General features: G+C 55.6%; 1 protein-coding gene across 11 annotated transcripts in view; it reads left to right on the top strand.

The window, feature by feature from the left end:
* The window catches only part of SEC14L1 (SEC14 like lipid binding 1), a 60695-nt gene extending 43816 nt beyond the window's left edge, over positions 1–16879 (top strand). For 6 of the 11 annotated variants that reach the window (XM_025860040.2, XM_073885956.1, XM_025860042.2 and 3 more), the window contains 7 exons: positions 529–700; positions 1020–1154; positions 2782–2916; positions 5022–5273; positions 6400–6578; positions 6851–6952; positions 11834–16879. In XM_025860040.2, coding sequence (XP_025715825.1) covers positions 529–700; positions 1020–1154; positions 2782–2916; positions 5022–5273; positions 6400–6578; positions 6851–6952; positions 11834–11978 — 1120 coding nt within the window. In that variant the 3' untranslated portion in view covers positions 11979–16879. Of the gene's footprint in view, positions 1–528; positions 701–1019; positions 1155–2781; positions 2917–5021; positions 5274–6399; positions 6579–6850; positions 7127–8861; positions 9397–11833 lie in introns of those variants that run through there. The other 5 variants (XR_003205773.2, XR_012376155.1, XR_003205774.2 and 2 more) reach the window with 5 other exon arrangements.
* The last annotated feature ends 3412 nt before the right edge of the window (positions 16880–20291 follow it).

The following is a 20291-nucleotide window of genomic DNA, read 5'->3' as shown; positions in this document are numbered from 1 at the left end:
CCACCCCCTCCCTCCCACCCCACCCCTACTCCAGCAACCCTCAGTTTTTCCTGAGATTAAGAATTGACAGGAAGGAGTTTTGAGGGTTTTCTGTTCCCTGCTATATTGTCAGCTCCTGAGACACTGCTGGGTTAGTGGGTATTTGTTGAAGAAGAGCTTCTTGAAGTTCAGTCACACGATGCGTTAAAAAGCCAGATTCCTGCCCTGTTAGGTCTGTGGAGGTGGCCCAGCATGTCAAGCCCAGTGTGTCACCTTGTTTGCTGGGTCACAAGCAGGTCCGAATGAGGTGGTTATTAATTGTCATTTGAGGTTTTGCTATTCCAGGGATTGGTCCTACCACACTGATCCCGTATGTATCATACAAGTAGATAGAAATACAGTTCATAACACTTTAATTTTTAGAAACTGGTATATTTTTGGAAATGGATATAAATGATGGTTTTGTAATAGCCGGAAGAAGATAGCTTAGGACGTGGTTTGCACACGTGCCCTGTCTAGCGAGTAGCTCACACGTCTGCACCCCTGCAGTTCGTGGACCTGCCTGGTGGACCTGGAGGGACTCAACATGCGCCACCTGTGGAGACCCGGTGTCAAGGCCTTGCTGCGCATCATAGAGGTGGTGGAGGCCAACTACCCGGAGACGCTCGGCCGCCTCCTCATTCTCCGCGCTCCTCGTGTGTTCCCTGTCCTCTGGACGCTGGTGGGTGTGGGTGCTGGTTTGGGGAAACGATTGGCCACTCAGAAGGTGGAGAGGTGTGCATTCGTATCCCTGTGTCTGTTCGTCTGAACTAGTCAGGAAATAACAAATGTGGAAAGATACACACTTTCTCAAATAATTTAAGGGAAGGAAGAATTCATGAGAGTCCTTTTGTCACGCAAATAGACTTTACGGAAAAAGTGTATCACGCTTCCTACCCCTGCCCCCACCCACCCACTCATACTGTCACACGGTAATTTTAATCCTTGGAAATCAGACAGCAAAACAAAATGACCACGTGGTCCTTTCTCGTTACTTACAGGTTAGTCCATTCATCGATGACAACACCAGAAGGAAATTCCTGATTTATGCCGGAAATGACTACCAGGGTCCCGGAGGCCTGCTGGACTACATTGATAAAGAGATTATTCCAGATTTCCTGAGCGGGGAGTGTATGGTATGTATTTAGGCAAGCAGCTGTACGTCTGGCTGCTTCACAGGGGTAGGAAAGGTGGGTGTTGGTTGGTACAAATGATTTTCAGAACTTTTAGTTTGGATTATTGTTTTTTGTTTTGTTTTGTTTTTCTTTTTTTTGCTGACATTTTTCTGACCCAGGGTTAAACTACATAGAACCGTTTAGGTAATGGTTGACAAATGCACGTTTCTTCATTGTTACTTGCTAATGAGAATTTGTTTTAGAACCTAATATAATTGCAGCTTGCTTTATTCACTCAGCTTTGTGTGGATCAGATTTCTTAATAACTATTTTGAGGAGCTATGCATTTTATAGAAACACTTTTAAAAACTCAAAGTGATTCTGCAGGATCTCCTCCTTGACAATAAATAAGGATAACATTTTGAAGGGGACACATTAAGGGAAATACTTTTATAATCTGGGGTTTTTGATACATGGCGTTGCTAGGGTATCAGGCAGCCATGTCCACTTCTATGCCCTGAACTGTGATGAGGGGTCCTTGAGGACCTTACAGCCTGCAGGGCGTGCCCTGCTGACACGAGGGCAAGGGAGGCCAAAGGCTGCAGAGGCCCAGGTGGCTTCCTGAAGTGACAGCAGAAGCCAGAGGGGAGTGTGGTTCTCCTTAGAGAAAGGATCTCTATCATCTTCATAGAAAATAGAGTTTCCTTCTGAGATGTGACACACTGGATTTGATGCACGTATTTACCTAACGAACCCGGTTTTCAGGGGAGTCTCGGGTTGGTTAGAGGAGTTTGAACAGCATCCGGATTCAGCTTTCAGGGCCTCGGTCCTGCTGTCAAGAACTGCAGACATCAGCACGGCGTGGTACCAGGTTGCCAAGGAGTTGCCGGCCCCTCCCTCACCGAGGGCCATGAGATTAAACCGGGAGGTCCGCTGTGTAGCGACCCACAGGCAACTTCCGTTACGAACGGTCCCAAGTGCTTGGTCCTTCTGACGGTGAGCTGGAGCAGAGGGAGACCTGACTCACAGCACATTGGACCGACCCTGATGTGCTCCCCACTGTGAGAGTCCTCCTCATTCGTCCGTGGGTCCAGGCTCTTCTCGGCTCTCCTGTGCTCCCTGCTTCCCTGCTCCGGGTCCGTCTGAGGTCTTCCACCGGAGACTGTCTCTGGGTCACCGCCTCCCAGGGCCAGTAGTGCAAGAGGTGCTGGGATTCTGTGAACTTCAGTATTGAGTCACTAGGTCAAGGTCAACTAGGAAATGTATGAAGTATACAGATTTTAATTCAACCCAGCCTGTAGTTGCTAAGAATAAAACTTTTCTTCATACCATTTTCTCTTTACAGTACAGTGTAACTGCTTGTAATTCTCCCAAGAACTAGAGTTCCTAATGGGGTCCAGCACCTCACACTTAGTAGTGTAAATTCTGTGGTAAATTAGCTTCAACATGTTCTCATTTAGTTAAACTAAGACAGGTAGATTTAAGAGGTTTTAAAAATTTACATTGCTGAGTCATGCAGAAGCTGTTGTACATTGCCAATGTGTTCCATTCCCTAAGCAGCTGGGGGCGTACGGGCCTTGATGGAGTGTCGGCTTTCAGGGGGTCCCTTCTGTGTGCACAGCTTTTACTGCTATGTTTGTGTTTCCAGTGCGAAGTGCCCGAGGGCGGACTGGTCCCCAAGTCTCTGTACAGGACTGCAGAGGAGCTGGAGAACGAGGACCTCAGGCTCTGGACCGAGACCATCTACCAGTCTGCAAGCGTCTTCAAAGGAGCCCCGCATGAGGTGCGCCGCCCGCACCCAGGGCCCGGGGTGGCAGGGCCCCTTCTCCCAACAGACACTTTCTTCGGCGGGTCTTCCCAATAGGATTTACTTTAGAAGAATCAAATGGTTTTTCTGGTCTTTGTCTTTAGATTTTTGTTGTTGTTGTTGTTGTTTCAGATCTTTAGTTGAGGTAAAAGTCTGCACTGACGTACAGGCATCTCACGGGATCTGCTCCTGGAAGGAGGTTAGGCCTGGTGGCCTCTGCTTTACCAGAGACCCCTGAGCACAGGAATGAGTTGCGTGTGGAAGGGTTTTCCTGTGGAAGATTGTTGACTCTCAAATCTAGTTTATTTAACGATTATGTAGGGCTGGTTTCATTTTCTGTTTTTTCGTGACCGGGCTTTGATTATTTACATTTTTTAAGGGATTTGCACATTTTTGTAAGTCATATGGAGTGAGGAGAAAGTAGCACATCTCTGTTTTCCCTTCTTGCTGTCACACTGGGTGTGGAAGCAAGAGTATTCCTGTGTTTTGCAAACGCTCTGTGTCCTGTGACATTGTGAGTGGTCTGAGCGGTGAGGGCTGACAACCAAGGCACCTTTCCTGAGCTCTGGGCAGATTTGTTTGTGCCTCAGGGGTCGTTGCTGAGGACGGGGGCGCTGGGCACCGAGCCAGCGTTCAGTGCGCAGGGGCTGTGGGCTCAGGCTGTTGGTGGTAGCCGGGAGCTGACCCCTTATTGCCATCCGCCATTTGTCCTTGCTGGCCTGTGTTCTAGCATGGCCGGCCCATCCCTTGTGGGGCAGGTGGGTACTGTTGCTGTGTTTGAACAAGTAGAGGCAGATTTGGTCTGCCTCATTCGTAGATTCTGTAGGGGAAGTCTCAGATTTTCATGACTGTGTCTTGAGGATTATTTATATTAATTCCTTATTTGGAGACCAGGCTTGAGGAGGTGGAGTTCTTATTTCTCTTAGGTAACTCGCTCGTCTCTGGTAGGGAACTCCGTGGCATAGGGCGTTTCTTGTGCGTCACAGGGTATCTGTGAAATGTGAAAGTTTTCTACATCAGAATGCTAAACCCTGCCTTGGGGGTGAAGTAAAACACAAATCAGGGACACAAGAGCCCTGAAATAAAGGCTGAATTCAGTGTCCCCACGGTAAGTGCAGGAAGGAGGGTGCCTGTCAGCAGAGGGGGCTGCGTCCCGGGAGATCTCGGCCCTTGGGGAGCCACTGTGCTGCGGAAGGCCCGTCGCTATTCCCAGACAGGACTCTTGTGCTCCGGGGAGTCTGCTCTTCAGGGAGATTCCGAGTTGGTGAATGTGTGGTGAGAAGTAGCAGTGGTGGAATCGAGGAGTCTGCCTGACTGACGACAGGCGGCCGAGCGCCGAAGAGCAAGCAGCCAGACGGGTCTCGCAGGGGGGCACGGCCTCCGCTGAGGTCTCACAGCTGGGTTCAGTTCTCACATCCCTCCCACAGTAATGTTTTAAACTCTCTGACTTTGATCATTCCCTGCTGCAAACCCTTCCAGGGGCTCTGTTAGGAAGTTTGGGTTTTGGGTTGGCACTCAGTCCCCGGGGCCGCGGCCCCTCCTCTGCCCCGGGCCACGTGGCTCTTTTCTCCCCACGCTGCCACTGTTCCTTGAGAGTCTGTCCCCTCCCCCTGCCCGGAACGCTTCCTCCTGTTCTTCCATGTGCCCTTTATTTAGCTCCCACCTTCTCTGGGACTATCCTTGTGCTCATCCACCTAGAACAATCCATGGAACCACTTCTGTACCATCTTGAGTCACTTCTGCTCTGTGTTGTTAAGGCATTTTTACAGCCAGGAGCCAGTGTGTCCGAGTGCTACGGATCGTGCAGTGGGAAGTCTGGGCTGTAGGTGCAGCTGAGGGAGAGCACAGAGCTTGGCACGTGACATGGAGCAGGAAGGTTGGGAGGAGGGAGAGCAGGAAAAGCTGGGTGGCAGAACGGTGGGTGCGGGTGAGGACACAGTTGGTGGGACGTGTCTCCCTCCCTCCCACAACACACACGGCTGGGCCCAGAAGCTCCCCCAAGGACGAAGCTGCCACAGTGTCAGCACGGGACTGGGGGGCTCGTGCTTGCCTTGGTTGCTTAATGCACTCTCTTTTTCCAGATCCTCATTCAGATTGTGGATGCCTCTTCAGTGATCACTTGGGATTTTGACGTGTGCAAAGGGGACATTGTCTTCAACATCTACCACTCCAAGAGGTCGCCCCAGCCTCCCAAAAAGGACTCCCTGGGGGCACACAGCATTACTTCCCCAGGAGGGAATAACGTGCAGCTAATAGACAGAGTCTGGCAGCTGGGCCGTGACTACAGCATGGTGGAGTCACCTCTGATCTGCAAAGAAGGGGAAAGCGTGCAGGTAGAGCCATCTGTGACTCTCTACAGCTTGGGTATTTTGTCTTCAAAAAGAAGGGTCTTTTGCTTCATTGCTGTCCTGCGCGGCTGGCACTCTGTCTGCGGGGAGCCCGCAGGGGTGTGCGGCGTCAGTTACGGTCAGAGTGACCCAGGAAGCCCCACTGAGACTCCGAAGAGAAGGAACTCAGCCCTGAGCAGGGGTTTTGGAATGAATCCATAACTTTTATCTAAAGTGCATGAGTTTTCTTCAGAAGTTAGTTTCACAAGAGCGACGTGGAAGGAAGGGAGAGGCATTCGGTGCACGTGGACCGCTGGGACCCAGACTTCACTGAGAGGACAGTCACCCCAAATAGCAGGGAGACAAGCCAGTGCTGAGGGGGCTGTTAGCCGTCATTACTGAGCATTCTCATTCATTTAAAAATGCTCTGTCAGTTCATTTTTCACATTTTGGCCCGTTATTTTGAGTGCTTGTACTAAGAACGGTGGTTCATGGGTGCTTCTGGCCTGCATAATAGATGCATGATTTTGCTGCCTTTACAGTTTTCAGGGATGAGCCTGTCAGTGTTTGGTGGTCTGAGAAGTAGAATAAAAGAGAGTATTTTATTTAGTTTTAAAAGTAATGGATGGTTTAAGCTTCAGAATTAAATGAAGAAAGTAATTTTCATAGGTTGACATTGTACTTCAGAGTGCCATCCTTTTAACCAGAATGCTCTAGTAAGATCATTGGAAGCAGGTCCAGGCGAGCACTGCCTGGTCAGATGATCTTTCTGGACCCCCTTAAGGCTGAATGAAGGGCCCCCTGAGCTCTTTCGTCCCGCCTCTCCAGGCGCCTGCTTCTGTTGTGGCCTTGCCCCCTCCCCCCCAAAAGCTGCAAGTCCCTGGGGTGGGCAGACACGGAGAGCCCCTCCCCGAGGCCTGCGCAGCTCTTGGGAGGGGCCTCGCTGCAGGGCCGGAGGCCGCACGGGACTGGCCCCTGAGCGAGGAGTTGGTCCTCCAACCACGGAGGTGGCCGGCCGTCGCTGCTGAAGCTGAGTAGGCCCGGGGAAGCCCACAGGTGGTGTCCGCCAGGGTCCATGGAAGGTAGGGGCTCGGAAGTAAGTTCTCAGGCGGTGGTGCCTGACTCGTTCCAGGGCTCACACGTGACAAGATGGCCGGGCTTCTACATCCTGCAGTGGAGATTCCACAGCATGCCCGCGTGCGCCGCCACCAACCTGCCCCGGGTGGACGATGTGCTGGCCTCCCTGCAGGTGTCGTCCCACAAGTGCAAAGTGATGTACTACACCGAAGTGATCGGCTCCGAGGATTTCCGGTACGGGCTCCCCACCCCCAGGGCCACCGCAGCACCACGGGTGTGGGCAGGGGGGCTCCGCAAGGATGGTGGGGCTCGGGGGCGGGTGGGAGTGGCCTTTGGGCCATCTGTCGTGGCCGGTTGATGACGTCATCTGTGGGCCGGGCCAGCAGGGAGCCACGGTTCTGGGAGAGCCTGCTTTGTGAGTGCTGTGGGGGCCGAGTGGGCCGCGGGGAGCGAGGGCGGCCCGCAGTGGGGTCCTCACGCCTCGCCCCTCCCGGTGCTGTTTGCAGAGGCTCTATGACCAGCCTGGAGTCCAGCCACAGCGGGTTCTCCCAGCTGAGCGCCGCCACCACCTCCTCCAGCCAGTCTCAGTCCAGCTCCATGATTTCCAGGTAGTGCCGCAGCGCCCGTGCCCAGGGCGCGGAGGGGACAGCGCGCCTCCTCGGACAGCCTGCCGCGTTCCGCCACCCGCCCGGCGGCCACACTGTGCAGACTTCTCACCCTCTAGGTAGCAGATAGCTCTCCAGATGGCACATGTAGTGCTTGATCCCAGACTGTCTCGACAGGTAGTTGTAACTCTAACTCCATAGCCATAGATTTTGTATACAGTGTGCACAAAATCAAACCAGAGCACAAGGGCTCTCTTGAAAGAAAAGTAGTTTATATACAATTAAGAGGTTGACTTCGTCTCAAATGTTGATGCAAAAAATGTTTCCAGCAACCTCCACACCCTGTCCGTTAACGGATGAATTCCTACACCATCCTTCAGAGGTGACCCACCTTCCTACACGGGGCAGGAACCACCAGCTCGTCCCCACACCACGTCACAGTGTCACCCTCTGCTGTTAGCCGGCATGGCCCACAGATCGAGGGGCCGCCCACTAGGCCCCTGTCCTTCGAGCAGCGCTGCTTCCGTGGGGAGCACTTGGGGGCAGCCTGCAGGAGCACCTCGCTTGGGCCCCGCGGGCGGGTGACCCGCTGTCCTGCAGTGGGTGCGGGTGGGCCCGGGGGCTCTCGGGGACCCCCCCCCCCCCACGGTGCCAGGAGAGCACCACCACCATTAAACAGCTTCTCTTTCCTGCTTTCCACATCTTTCTGGTACTTTCAGAGCAGGATTTTTCTGTATGTGAACTCGCGCGGAAGGGATTCTTTCCCTTTTCCTTCTGGTATGTTCTTACCTGCAAATGCTAGTTCTGAACTCACTCTAGACTTAGGTCCCCTCTGCCTCCTCTTAGCTTGATAGCGTCAGAGCCCATGCGGTCTTTCTAGTCACTCGAAGGCTGTTGTGACGACTCAGTCATGTTTGCCATTTTGAAGTTGTCCAGTGTCCATCTGCGCTGATGAGTGTTCTTGCCATGCGGCCGCTCCAGGAGAGCATGCGGCTTACAGGAGCCCCGCTGCTTCATAGAAGGACATTGCCTACGTGTGGGGGGCGTGCGCGGCAGTGGGGGCACACGCGTGTGAGTGAGGCAGCGCGTGGGGGGTGTTTGGAGTGGGTGGCAGTGCGTGGGGGCACACGTGGGTGAGCGTGACAGTGTGTGTGGCACGTGTGTGCAAGTGTGGCATTGGGGGGCACGTGAGGGGGGGGGGGCGGGGGGGGGGGGGTGTGGGTGGGCATCAGTGTGGTGTTGGTGAGAAATGGGGCAAGTAGAAAGTGAGATAAGTTACAAGGGATTCTTCTTCGAAGCAAATCAGAGTATGAGCTTGGTTTGCCTTCTTTGTTTTGTTTTTGATTCCCAATTCTTGTGTTGGCCCATGTTTTTTTCAGCTTTTTATGGGAAAAGCAGGTCATTTGCGAATCTGTCTGGATGTTGCGTAGGGTCAGCGTTTGTGATAAGGATGTGATGTGTGGTGTCGTGTGTTGGAAGAGGCTGTGTTTTTAAAGATATGTGCCACAGCCCACGTGGCCGTTAGCGGCAGGTGTGAGAAGCACGGAAGCCTGGGCCGCATTGCTTGCCATCCGCTCTCGAGGCCCGAGGTGGGTGGCTGCAGGGTGGACAGGTGTGGGCGCCGCGGGCGAGCCCCAGCGGGCTCGTGAGGAACGCCGGGTCAGGGAGGCCCCCGAGGCGGCCCGCACAACTGAAGACTGGGCTTCTCCGTGGTCGCCGGCCTTCCCGGAGTGTGTGGCCTCTGAAAAGATACGCTCGCCATTGGCACCTAAAGCCTTGTTTCCAGAAAGCACAGTAGGGTTGGTTAGTGCCCCTGTGCTGCTTCCGATCAGTGCTTCCTGCTTCTAAATTATAAGGACCTGAAGATGGTCCCTTCCTTCTTTCTTTCTTTCTCTCTCTCTCTGTGTCTCAGATGGCGATTTTGCTGACAGCTGCCAAGAAAACGCTTCCCTCCACAGTCCACCTCAGCCCAGGGATGTCTGTAGAACTGCTTGAGTTGCAGCCATTCCCTCCCCCTCCCCCAGTCTGAAGACGTGTTCGTTTTAAGTTGGCTCAGAAGTGGCACTGTCTTGTCCCCAGAGAGTTGAATGCGTCTCTCAGAGTTCAAAGCACATCACTGCGCAGACGCCTGCAGGGTTCCTCATGAGTGACACGGCACCTGCTTCTCCTTGGAGGGGGCCGCGGGCGCCCGGACCCGGACTCTGCCCCTACTTCCAGTGCCCTGCGCTCTCGCACTCCGCCTTTCTCCTGCACTAAGGGTTCTTTTGATTTCCCCTCTATTACTAGTGTCTTAACTCACTTTTCTTCCTAAATTCATTATTTGCATATCAAATTCTGTAAATGTTTTGTAAACATATTACCTCACTCTTGGTAATACAATACTGATAGTCTTTAAAAGATTTTTTTACTGTTATCAATAATAAACGTGAACTGTTTCAAGAAGAGAATGTCTCTTTCTTCCTGTGAAACGTGAAGCATCAGCCTCCCTTGGAGTGTGGACTGAGCAGATGTGGGGTGGTGAGCAGGTGCGTGGATGTCCGCCCATCCGTAGCTCAGTCTGAGTTTGAGTTTGTCAGCAAGCGAGAGAGGTGATGTGCGTCATTCCCGCCTCAGCAGCACCTGTGTTGCTCACTGAGGCCTCGGCGTGTTGCCGGAGGAAGGGCAGGGTTTACACCAGTTCCTTTCGGGCTCTGAGTTCTCTGCCTGCCCTCCTGTCAGGCCTGCTCTTACCAAGCTGTTGGGTTAGCATCGGATTCTCACGGTGGCGGCAGGAGAAATCACGTGTTACCTGGTGCTGTCTCGGCCGTCTCAGAACGTAGTGAAAGTGGGATGTCCTGAACGACGGTCCCCGTGTTCTTTTGGGCCGCCGGACCTTGAGTACGTATTTCTCCTTAAACACATCCCTTCGTTTCATACCTGAGCACAACCGTAGGGCGCCTGTCAGTTCTCCGGTCAAGGCAGAGGTGTTCTCGGTAAAATGTTGTCATGACAGACCAGTGAATCGGTTTTTGTTTTTTTTTTTAAGATTTTGAGTGAGTGAGAGAGCACAAGCAGGGACAGCAGCAGAGGGAGACGGAGAGGGAGCGGCAGACCCCCAGCTGAGCGGGGAGCCTGACGTGGGGCTCCATCCCAGAGATCCCAGAACCCCGGGATCGTGACCTGAGCCAAAGGCAGACACTCAACTGACTGAGCCACCCAGGCGCCCCCCAGTGAATCAGTTTTGTTTGAAAGGGCTTTGGAAAGCAGGGGTTCTGGGAACGGGGTAGTGGCATCCCGTGTAAAAACAGCAGCTAGACTGCCAAGCCTCAAACCTGCAGCCATCTGAATTGTGGGCTTAAAAGGGGTTAAAATGGCAACGTTTGTTACTTATTTTCTACCACAGTGAAAAACCGCTATGGACAGCACTCACAGTCTAGGTGATAAGGTATCTGCACAAACCCCGAACAGAGGCACCAACCAGCAACGGTCATAGGCCCCAGTGTTCAACAGTGTTCAGTCTGATGGACGGGAGCAGGGCCTGGGCTAAGCCCTCCTTCCGATGGTGGATGCCAGGGCCGTGGGCAAGGGGCCCGTGGGGTGGGGCGGTCGGCCCCTTGGAGCTTCCAGCGCGGCCTGACGGGGCTCCCCGCCAGGAGGGGTCCCACACTGAGGGAAAGCCACCGGGAGTGGAATGAAAGCTCAGCAGGACGGGGCCGACACGAGGGGGAGAAGGCGGAAGCAGGGCCGGAGCCGGGAAAGCTCCGTGCGTGGCTCCGTGCTCTCCACGACCGGTGTGGCCGCCGCCTGCCACGACACCGTCACGGTGCCGTCGGCACCCCCGTGCCGGGGTCCCTCTGGTCTCCGTGACTGACCGACTTGGTGACTGGAAGTCTGTGCTTCGCCGCCCCCGCCCCCTCTGGCGACCACCGGCCCTCTGGGTGGGAGAGTCTCTGTTCTGGGCTTTTTTTAAGGAACCCAAAGACATCAAGAGAGTAGACGTGACAGGAAAGAATGTATTAGAAAAGCTCAGAAACAAAGTGACAGGAATTAGAAATGAATGAAACCACTTCAGAAATTCAGATGGAGTTAGGACGTAAAGTGGAGGATGCCAGGGGTAAGGCTCTAGGGGGAATCAGACAAGTCAGGAAGTACAGAGGTGAAGAGATGTCGGAGGGGACACGGCTTGAGGGTGAGCGAAGCAGGAAGCCCAGTCCCCAGAGATACTTCGGTGAGACTCAGGCAGCCGGGGCGACCTCAGGCTTCCCAAAGGCTGGGCTTTGTGGGGGAAGAAGTAGAATAATTGGGATTTTCAAGGAAAGAAAGAGGAAGCCTCGGAGTTTCTAGCCAGCAGCACGGCACATCGGGGTCAGGTGGCCGCACGCCCTCCTGCCCGGTCCGGAGAGGGTGCCAGGGTGCCGGGGGCGACCGAGGACGGGGGCCTTAGGGCCAGCGAGGCTGCAGAGGGGAGAGGGGGGTACGTGTTGGCTACCGCCCTGTGTCTGTATCAGACAACTTTTTCAAAAACGGGGCAGGAAACAGGGGCAGCGTACGCATAAGTTTCTGTCTTTCATAACCAGTGGCAGCATTCCCATGGGTCAATCTGAGAGTCTTGGTCTGTGATACGGGTGCGTCTGTGCGGGACCAGCCCAGCCGCAGTGAGAGCCCCCAGCCCCCCCGTGGTGGTTTCGTCACGGGAAGCCCCGTGGGTGTGGGGGAGTCCGGCAGCTCCAGGGGGCTGAGTCGTTTGTTGGACCCATGCACTTTTCTAGATCCCTGTTTTACCTTATAAAACAGAGGTTTGTGGGTGGTGGTGTTTTTAGTTAGGGTTTTAGACAGGTAATTTGCCTCGAGGGACAGTAACACCGGCTGTCTTGCTGGGACTCAGGCTTGCTTTCCTTTGTCCAGATCACCAAAGCACCAGTTGGGGCTGCTGAGGCCTGCAGCTTCTGTCCCATCCCGGGCTTGTGTGTGCAGGACAGCGAAGCCGAGCCCACTCGGCTGGCGGCAGGTGACTGCGAAGCTCAGCGCTGCTCTCCAGGAGGACGTCTGAGAGGCCGGTCCCATGAGAGTCGAGCCCCTTGCCCGTGCTTCTCCGATAGAAGTGGCTAGACCTCTCCTGCTCTGACCTTGCCTTTGGGTTTAAGAACTCGGTCTCCAGGACCCGTGTTGACACCCACTGGGAAACAGTCATGAGCCCTCGGATATGCAAATCACTGAGCCTCCGTGCATCAGCCCAGCTGCTCTGTGTCCTGTGACCCGTGAAGGAGAGAACAATCTGCGGCCTGCTCTCTGGGCTATTTCTGGGAACCAGCGAGGGGCAAGAGGCCTGGCTGCAGGGAGGAAGGCGCTCCCAGCTCCATCTGTAGAGCAGCGTGGGTCCGTGGAGTTGAACCCAGTCTACACCCATGATCTGACAGTCCTGGTGCTACAGCCAGAGTGAAGCCCAAGCTCAGCCACCCAGGCCACTGAAGCTCAAGGTAGTCCCGGCTCTGGCCCGGGAAGTCCCTCCCGGATGCCACCTTGTGGCCGCATGGGAGACACGGCACCCTCCGTTGCCAGCTGGGGTGGTGGTGACGTCCTTTCTCCAGCTCTGCCCTGCAAGTCAGAGCCATGGGAGGACATTCTCTAGCCCTCATGTCTCCGGAAATCTCTCAGAAGGGGTGCCATAGTTAACGTGTCAGTTTGGCTGGGCCATGCGGTACCCAGATATTTGGTCAAACATTATCCTGGGTGTTTGTGTGGAGGTGCTTTTTTGCACGAGATCAACAATGACATGGGTAGAGTGAGTGAAGCAGATCGCTTTTCCTAATGCAGGTGGGTCTTGTCCAATCAGTTGAAGTCCTGAATAGAACAAAAGGCTGCCCTCCCCAAAGGAAGAGAGGATTCCCCCTGCCTAGTGGTCTTCAAACTGGGATATCAGCTTTTTCTTGCCTTCGGACTAAAAAGTTGTCTCCTTCTGGGTCTCAAACCTGCTGGCCTTTGGACCAGAATAATACCATCAAGCCCTCCAGAGTCTCCAGCTTGCCAACTGCAGATCTTGGGACCTGTCAGCCGCCGTAATCGTGCAAACTCATTCCCTACATCAGAACTCCTTCTGTATATGCGTTCTCTTGATTCCGACTCTCTGGAGAACCCTGACTAATACAGGAAGTGTACTCCGAAACCCTGGAATTGCAAAGCCTTTGACTTTTACAAAAAACCTGGTTAATCTGGAATCATCTTTCTCTGGTTTGTGTGTATGTGTTTTGGTTTAGGATTTTTTTTTTTCCATCAACAGGCTTATTTTTCTAAATGGAGAATAAAATTACGGACTGTTAAAGTTGAGTTGGGAAAGACTAAAATGGTCTAGTTGCAGCTCTTGCAGCTTAAGGATGGTCAAGCCCGGAGCGGGGAGGGGGCTGTACCTGAGCAGGTGGCTGCGAGTCCAGCAGGCTGCGGGACGTTGGGCAAGCCACTGAGCCTCCCCGAGCCCTGCTTCTCACTGTGAAGGCCAAGTCCGGAGCCCTCCAAAGTCCCTTCCATCTTGCTGCCATCACTGACCGTGGAATGGGAGGAGGCAGGTCCATCTCATTGGGGTCGTTGTCAAGACACAAGAAGCAAATGATGATTAGACCGTGTTCACTTCCAAGTGCTCTGCAAACGTGAGGTGTTCTGTATAGTTCTGGTCTTGCCTAGGGCATGGGAGCAGAGTACTGGGCCCGGGCCGAGGACATATCAGTGCCTGCTCCTCTGGGAAGACGGTACACTGGACATCGGATGGAAGACACGCCACTGAAGGGGAGGCCAGAAGGAACAGCTTGAAGTTAGAAGCAAGTAAGAAAGCTTAATGGCATGCTCTCCTCCCTCTTCCCGAGAGGGAATGAGATGGCCACGGGGTGGCAGGGGGCCGTGGGGGGAATGTGTCACCCGACTGCCCCTCCGCTCCGGTGCCCGTGGAATGGAAGGACAGACAGCTTATTGGACTGAACACCTGTTGGAGCCAGGGGCTGTGGAGGGGGCCAGCGTGCCCTGGAGAGCTGTACCCAGCCCTCCTGGCACTTCCTCTCTTCCCCACATGTCACCCTCGGCGGGGGGGGGGCTGCTTTTCAGGGTTCTCATCCCACAGAGTCGAAGACTGAATCTCGGGGACACGAGAGGGTGGAGTGATAGTTTATTAAGTGAAGCTGAGAACAGATAGAAAGCTCTCTAGAGTGAGAGGGGTCCTGAATGGGTTGCCCTTTCTCTTCTTTAAAAAAAATTAAAGCATTTTTGTGGACCCCTAAAAGAATCGTGGACCCTGGGCCCTGCTCCCGGAGGCTGGAAAGCCTCTGCGGACACGGCCTGCCCCAGCCCAGAAGGGGGCAGGGGAAGGGACCCTCCCCACTGCGCTAATCCTTGAGCCCTGCTGGGGCTGCCCTGGGAGCCGCCCCCGAAAGCTCTGCCTGCGGGGATGCCGCTGCCCACTTGTGCGCCTGGCGTTGGCGTCGGCGTGGGGGTGTGCTGGGTCAGTCTGCGCACCAGGGTGGGTGTAGAACTCAGCACCCTTCCGAGGGGTGTGGAAGGGACGTGGCTGCCGGTGCACTCAGGTCCTGGGGAGCTGCTGCTTCCTTGGGCCTGGGGGCTCTGGCCAGTCTGCGGAGCGCTCGCCCCTCGGACCCCGCTCACCGTCTGATTGCTCCCAGTGGGAGGCGCCAGCCGTCAGCTCAGCCTGAGCTTCAGAAGAGCACAGTACACTCTGCTTCTAGAAGTCTCCATGGCCATGTGGGGAGGGGCCCCTGGAGGTCTTCAGTGAGTCAGTCTGTTCCCAGCCTTTCGATGTGCCTACCCTGGCTTAGCTTGCAGAGCCTAGGAGCTGGGGGGTGTCAGGCATTGTGACAAGCCCTGCTTGGCGGGGTCATACCCTCTGCCCTGGAGAAGCATCTGGGGAAGGGGTCCCTATGCTGGTGCTAGGGAGGTGCCCAGGGATTGAGCTCAGGCCATACTGTTTCTGAGCTGCCCCACTGCCCTCTGGGGCGTCTCCTCCATACCCTTCTACCTCCAGTGCATCTCTCCTTATATTTACTTTTCTGCCTAAGTGACACTCACCCTATGCCACAGAATCTCTGGCTTCAGCCCTCCCTGTGGCCCCCCGCCCAAGGAGGGCTTGGAGGGAGCCCACAGAGGCTGGGCAGAAAGACAGGGCCGGCCCAGGGAGAGCAGGCTCATGATGGTGGCAGGTGCCCCTCCCCGTCCTGGGAGTGCAGAGGGCAGACCTATGGGCCAGACCCTCACTTGCCCCCTTTACTCATGGCCTCCGACTGGGCCCCAGTGTGAGTGTTCTCCGAAGGAGCACATGGATAAATTAATTTATTCTTTGTTGACTCTGAAAGTCATGTCTAAAGCTCCCCAGCAGAACCCGTGCAAATCCCTTTTCCTAGAGGCACTGTCGTTTGTCCATGGAGCTGAGCTGAGCCTGGACTAGCAGTGGACTTGGGCCTCCTGGGCCCCCTGCCCTGCTCCATTCCCACACTTGCTTGGCCCCCAGGCCTTTGTCCCTGCTGTTCCCAGCACCTGGAACCCTGACCCCCTTCCCCCCTCCCTGGGAAGGAGACCTCAGGAAGCTCTTCGTGTTCCTGTGAACCCTGCACGGACTCTGCAACCCCAAGACCTTTGTGGAACTGGCCTGTTGCCCCATTCTAGACTGGAAGGTTCTTCATGGGGTCGGGGTAGGGGCTGGCTTGGTGGTGTGGCCCCCCCAGACTGCGCCCCCCACCCCCCCGGGCCCTGCAGCTGCTCATGTGTCCCACCCTGCAGCCCCAGCTTCCAGAAGCCACGCGGCTGCTGGGTAAGCAGCCAGTGGCTGCTTCTTACAGATGGGAGTCCCCCCTTTCCCCTTCTAAACCCAGGGAGCCTGCTTCCTATATTACATCCTTTTGTTTGAAACAGCGAAGATGATCTCCGTTCTCCTGACTGTTGTCCCACATGGTGACGTGTGCCGGGAGGAAAGTAAGCGTGGCGAGGGGCAGGATGATGGGGTGGGATGGGGGGTCGCGGTCTTCAACCGGGTGAGCAGGAAAGGCCTCACTCGAAGGACGTGAGGGAGCCAGCCTAGCAGATTTCCGGGAGAACGTTCTAGAACGAGGGAGGCGCTAACACAGAGGCCACAGGACACGTATGTTCAGCAGGAGGGCTGTGGTGGAGAGACCTCAGTTCACGAGGCGCCGCAACCACGCGGACCTCGCCGGGACGGCTCCGGCCAACGGGCAATGTCACCTCTGGGCGTGGGGGAGCGCTTCCCCAGGACCGCCTGGGTCGGTGTCGCCGTGTGGTGTGGCTGCAGCCTCGGGGGGCTGCCTGACCCTCAGGGGCCTCGTGCAAGTAGGAAGTAAATGCGTCTGTGATGTCAGGGTTTGCCGTCACCCCTGCAGGACCAAGCGCAAATAGGCGTGAGGCCAGTGGGGGTGGGGGGGTGGGCGGGGCGGCCAGGCCCCAAAAGGCCTTGTGGCTCCGGCGAGGCCACCAGCTTGCGGCTCCAGCTCTGAATGAGATGGGAGCAGCGGTCTTGTCACGTGGCTTGGGCTCTTTGGTTTTGAGTAGAACATTTTAATCCTTATGACATCAAATTTCTTTTCCTTTCCTGAACAGCGTCTGGGTTTTACATCTTACTCAGGACTTCCCCACGTGAAACTCTCCTACAGTTTCTTCAGGTTCTTCCGTGGTTTTATTTTTTTTACATTTACATGTAAATGTCTGATGCACCTGATGTTGGGTTTTGTGTCAAGAGTGACGTAATGACTTGGTTAGTCCTAAATCGTTCTCCAGGTTTGGTGGCTGTAGGACAAAACTCACTTCCAGCTCTTCAGAACCCTCTTGGGGGTGCCCAGATGGCTCAGGCGGTGGGATGTGTGACTCTTGATCTCGGGGTTGTGAGTTCGAGCCCCCTGTTGGGTGTGGAGATGACTTAAAAATAAAATCTTAAAAAACCCACAAAAACTCTCTTGAGACATGCTTAGGGACTGTGGCTGGTCGGGGCAGGGAGGCCGGGGTGGACGGCCGCAGGTAGCTGGGAGATCCAGGGCCAGCTGGGCAGCTGCTGGTGGACATCGAGGCAGTTCTAAGTGTTGAAATATTGCAGGAATAAATTGCAGCCCTGAAGCCTGCGAGCCTGGGCGTCCGCCCCGCACACCTTCCCTGATGGCCGAGAGCGCCCTCACGTGGACGGCGTCCCTGGGCCCTGCTGTCAGCACGCGGGGACAGCGTTTACTCAGCAGAAGCACGCAGCCTAATAACCCACAGGCTGTTTTCCGAGAACCAGTGATTTATTTTATTGCCTCATTTTTAAGCACTTCAGCGTGCCTCCCAAGAGGCTGTTTGGTTTGGAAAATCACAAGAGAAGATGCGGACTGTGAGCGGGGAGCGCTTCTCTGCACCTGCCGGGGCGCCAGCCTGCTCGCGCGGGGGCCGGACGTTCGGGGCCTCTGGCCGAGGTGCGCCCCCCGTGCCGGCTCTGGCTCCTAGTGCACGTCTGGAAGGGGCGCACCGGCCGTCAGTAGAAGACGAAGATGGGTTTCTCTGCGTCTGGAAGCACGAAGTGAACATGGATCAGTTTCAGGGGCATTGTGGTGGCCTCCTGCAGGGGCCCCGACCTGTCTCCAGGTGCCCGACCAGCCGCCACCGCTAAGGAAATGCACAGACAGAGGTCACCGACACTCTGAGGATCCCGCCTGGGGCACTCTGGCCTCTCGGCTGTCTGCCCTCACTGTTCTCCGCTCTTCCCAGAGCGGAGGAAGCTCCTGAGAGCCGTCACCAAGGCTCCCTGGAAGGCCTCAAGGACCGTGGAGAAAGGGCAGTGAACCTTTTCCACTTCCCCAGTTTGTGTTCTGCCCAGTAAGACATGACCTGTGCCGTTGTCCTCACAGCCCGATCTGGACTTGGAATGGGCGGGGGTTGGTCTACCCCAGGGTCCCTCGACCTCGGCACTGTTGACATTCTGGGCGGGATAATCCCTTGCTGTGCAAGCTGTCTAGTGCACTGTGGGATGTGCCGTGGTATCCCTGGCCTCTCCCCTCTCGATGCCACTGGCATCCCCTAGTTGTGACAACCAACCGTGTCTCCAGACACTCCTCACTGTCCCCTGGGTGGGTAAGACCATCCCTGGTGAGAATCATGGTTCTGATCCAACATCTTAGGACTGGGGGGAAGAAACTGAGGCCCAGGGAGGTTGAGACGTTTGCTCAAAGTAACACAGCGAGTCCGTGGTGGTGGAGCCGGGGTTTGACCTCTCGCCCTGGCCTCCCAGGTTGGTGCTCGGTCCGTTGCGAACGCAGCCGCAGATGCGAATTTAACAGAAGGTATAACTGGACTTCCTCCAGGGTCCAGTTCTCCCCCGGAAATCATGGGGGGGATCGTGAATGCGCAGGCAGGTCAGAAAATTAACCTCCTTGGCAATGCAGAGAGCCGAGAGCGTTTGAGTGCCAGGCCCCAGCACAGACCTGCTCCCACCCGATCCTGCACAGAGAACACAGCCTTCCAGCTGGGGAGCCTGGACATTTGGACGACAGTGAAGAAGTTCCCTCCAGACTGGCGGTTTTGCTTAAGCTTCACAGTGGTGCCTTCATCATCGTCACCGATAAATACCTCAGACTCCAAGTGCATGACATGCTCCTCTTGTGAGACAGTGGCCCACAGTCTGCTCAATAAACACCTTCCCAGGACACCAGACCGTGTGTTCAGATGTGTTCTGGGAAAGGCTGTTGAAAGGAACCCCCAAGAAGAATCCTTCTGTGATGCCAGATTCCCCTGGTGATTACTTCCTCATTTGGCGTTTAATAAATGAAATTCAGCACGGTGTGGAATTTTCCTAAAGCACCAACACATTTATTTGGAGGTGGGGTAGGAGCAGGGTGTGTGTTGGGGGGGGTGGTCAGACACAGCCTAAGGACTGAGTTTGTCTGTATTAGAACAGGATACATAGATTCTTTCATGCAGTGGATTCTCCAGTCCTAGAGTTAGCAGCTCTGGCACACAATATGCGAGTCGGGGGATGTTACACTCAAAGGAGCAAACACTGGCTCTGTTTTCAGCCTGGTTTCCTGTCTCCTTTGGGATGCGGTGTGGGACCTGCCTCTTGACTGCAGCCTTGCTGCATGTCTGCCGGCCAAGATGCACACGGCCCCGATGTGGCTCATTTTCCTGCCAGGAGCCAGGGAAACCCGGGGAGCCCGAGCCCTCAGCTCTGGGGAGGCGCTCAGACCTAAATCTAAATCTCAGGAGGGTTATTCTCCGGATGAGGTGAGCTTGCATGCATCGGGCCTGGCCTGTCCATGGGAAGAGTTCTGGAACGATCAGCCACGGAGAAGGCAGATAATGACAGTGATGCCAGGCTGACTCAAGGCCTTGCAGTCAGACACTCAGAGGTGATCACAAGTGGCCCGGAACCTCCAGGGCTCTGGGCTGCGGCTGGGACCCTGGGGCCGCTGCCCTCGTCCAGCCCCAGACCAGCCTGGTGGGGTCACGGGCTCTCTGCTCTGCTGTGCTGTCCTCCAGCATCCTTTCACAGCCAATGGAGATGGTTTTGGTGCCAGGGGAAGACAGGTGGGAGAGCAAACCTCGGCCTGCCTGGGCACCCAGCGACACCCGGCGGCGGCCCTGCAGCTGCGGTCCTGGATGGGCCCACTGCCAGAGCAAGTCAGGTTGGTCTCTGCCCCAGGGCCTTTGCACCTGCCACCTCCCCGTCTGTGGTATTCTCTCCCAGGTGTTGGCATGGCAGTCCCTCCTCTGACTACCTTACCCAAATGGCACCGCCCATCCAGGCACTTTGGCACTCTCCTCCTAAGTGCCCCAGGTGTCTGTCCCCACCAGATTCACACCCCATGAGAACAGGGACCTCATTTGCTGTGTTCAGTGCTATGGCTCCAGAGTCCAGAAGAATGTCCAACAGGTGGGAGCGGCTGAATGGAGGGATGGCTGAAGGTAGATGATCGAGGTCCTTAGGTGCGCGAGAAGGCTGTGGGGGCAGGGGGCTGGGTCTCCAGGCCCTCTGGGGCTGCAGACCGTGTGGTCCAGAGCGCTAGCTTGGGTGGGTGAGGTCAGAGTCCCAGCCCGCTGCCCGGCCGGGGGCCCCAAGTGAGCCTGCAGTGCAGGGAGGCTCGCTCTGAAGGGGAAGCCCGGAAGACACTTCAGCTGCAGGGGCGCACGCAGAGGGCAGGACATGGCAGCCTCTGTGTCCCCCGCCCTACCTGCCGCAGCTCCCGGATAATGACCGATCAGTCAGCTCCCGCAATGAGCAGGGGCGCAGATCTGCTTCTGTCGCTGGGACCCCCAACAGACGGCCGTGCAGGCCACAGGGAGAAGAGGAGGCTCGGGGACTAAGCTGCGGGCTGAGATAGACCCCCAATCGGCTGGC

The sequence above is a fragment of the Callorhinus ursinus genome, unplaced genomic scaffold, assembly GCF_003265705.2.
Source record: "Callorhinus ursinus isolate GAN/ISIS: 27379988/994484 unplaced genomic scaffold, GSC_fseal_2.0 scaffold68, whole genome shotgun sequence".
Lineage (NCBI taxonomy): Eukaryota > Metazoa > Chordata > Mammalia > Carnivora > Otariidae > Callorhinus > Callorhinus ursinus.
The sequence above is the reverse complement of the archived record's forward strand: the minus strand, read 5'-3'. Positions and strand labels throughout refer to the sequence as shown.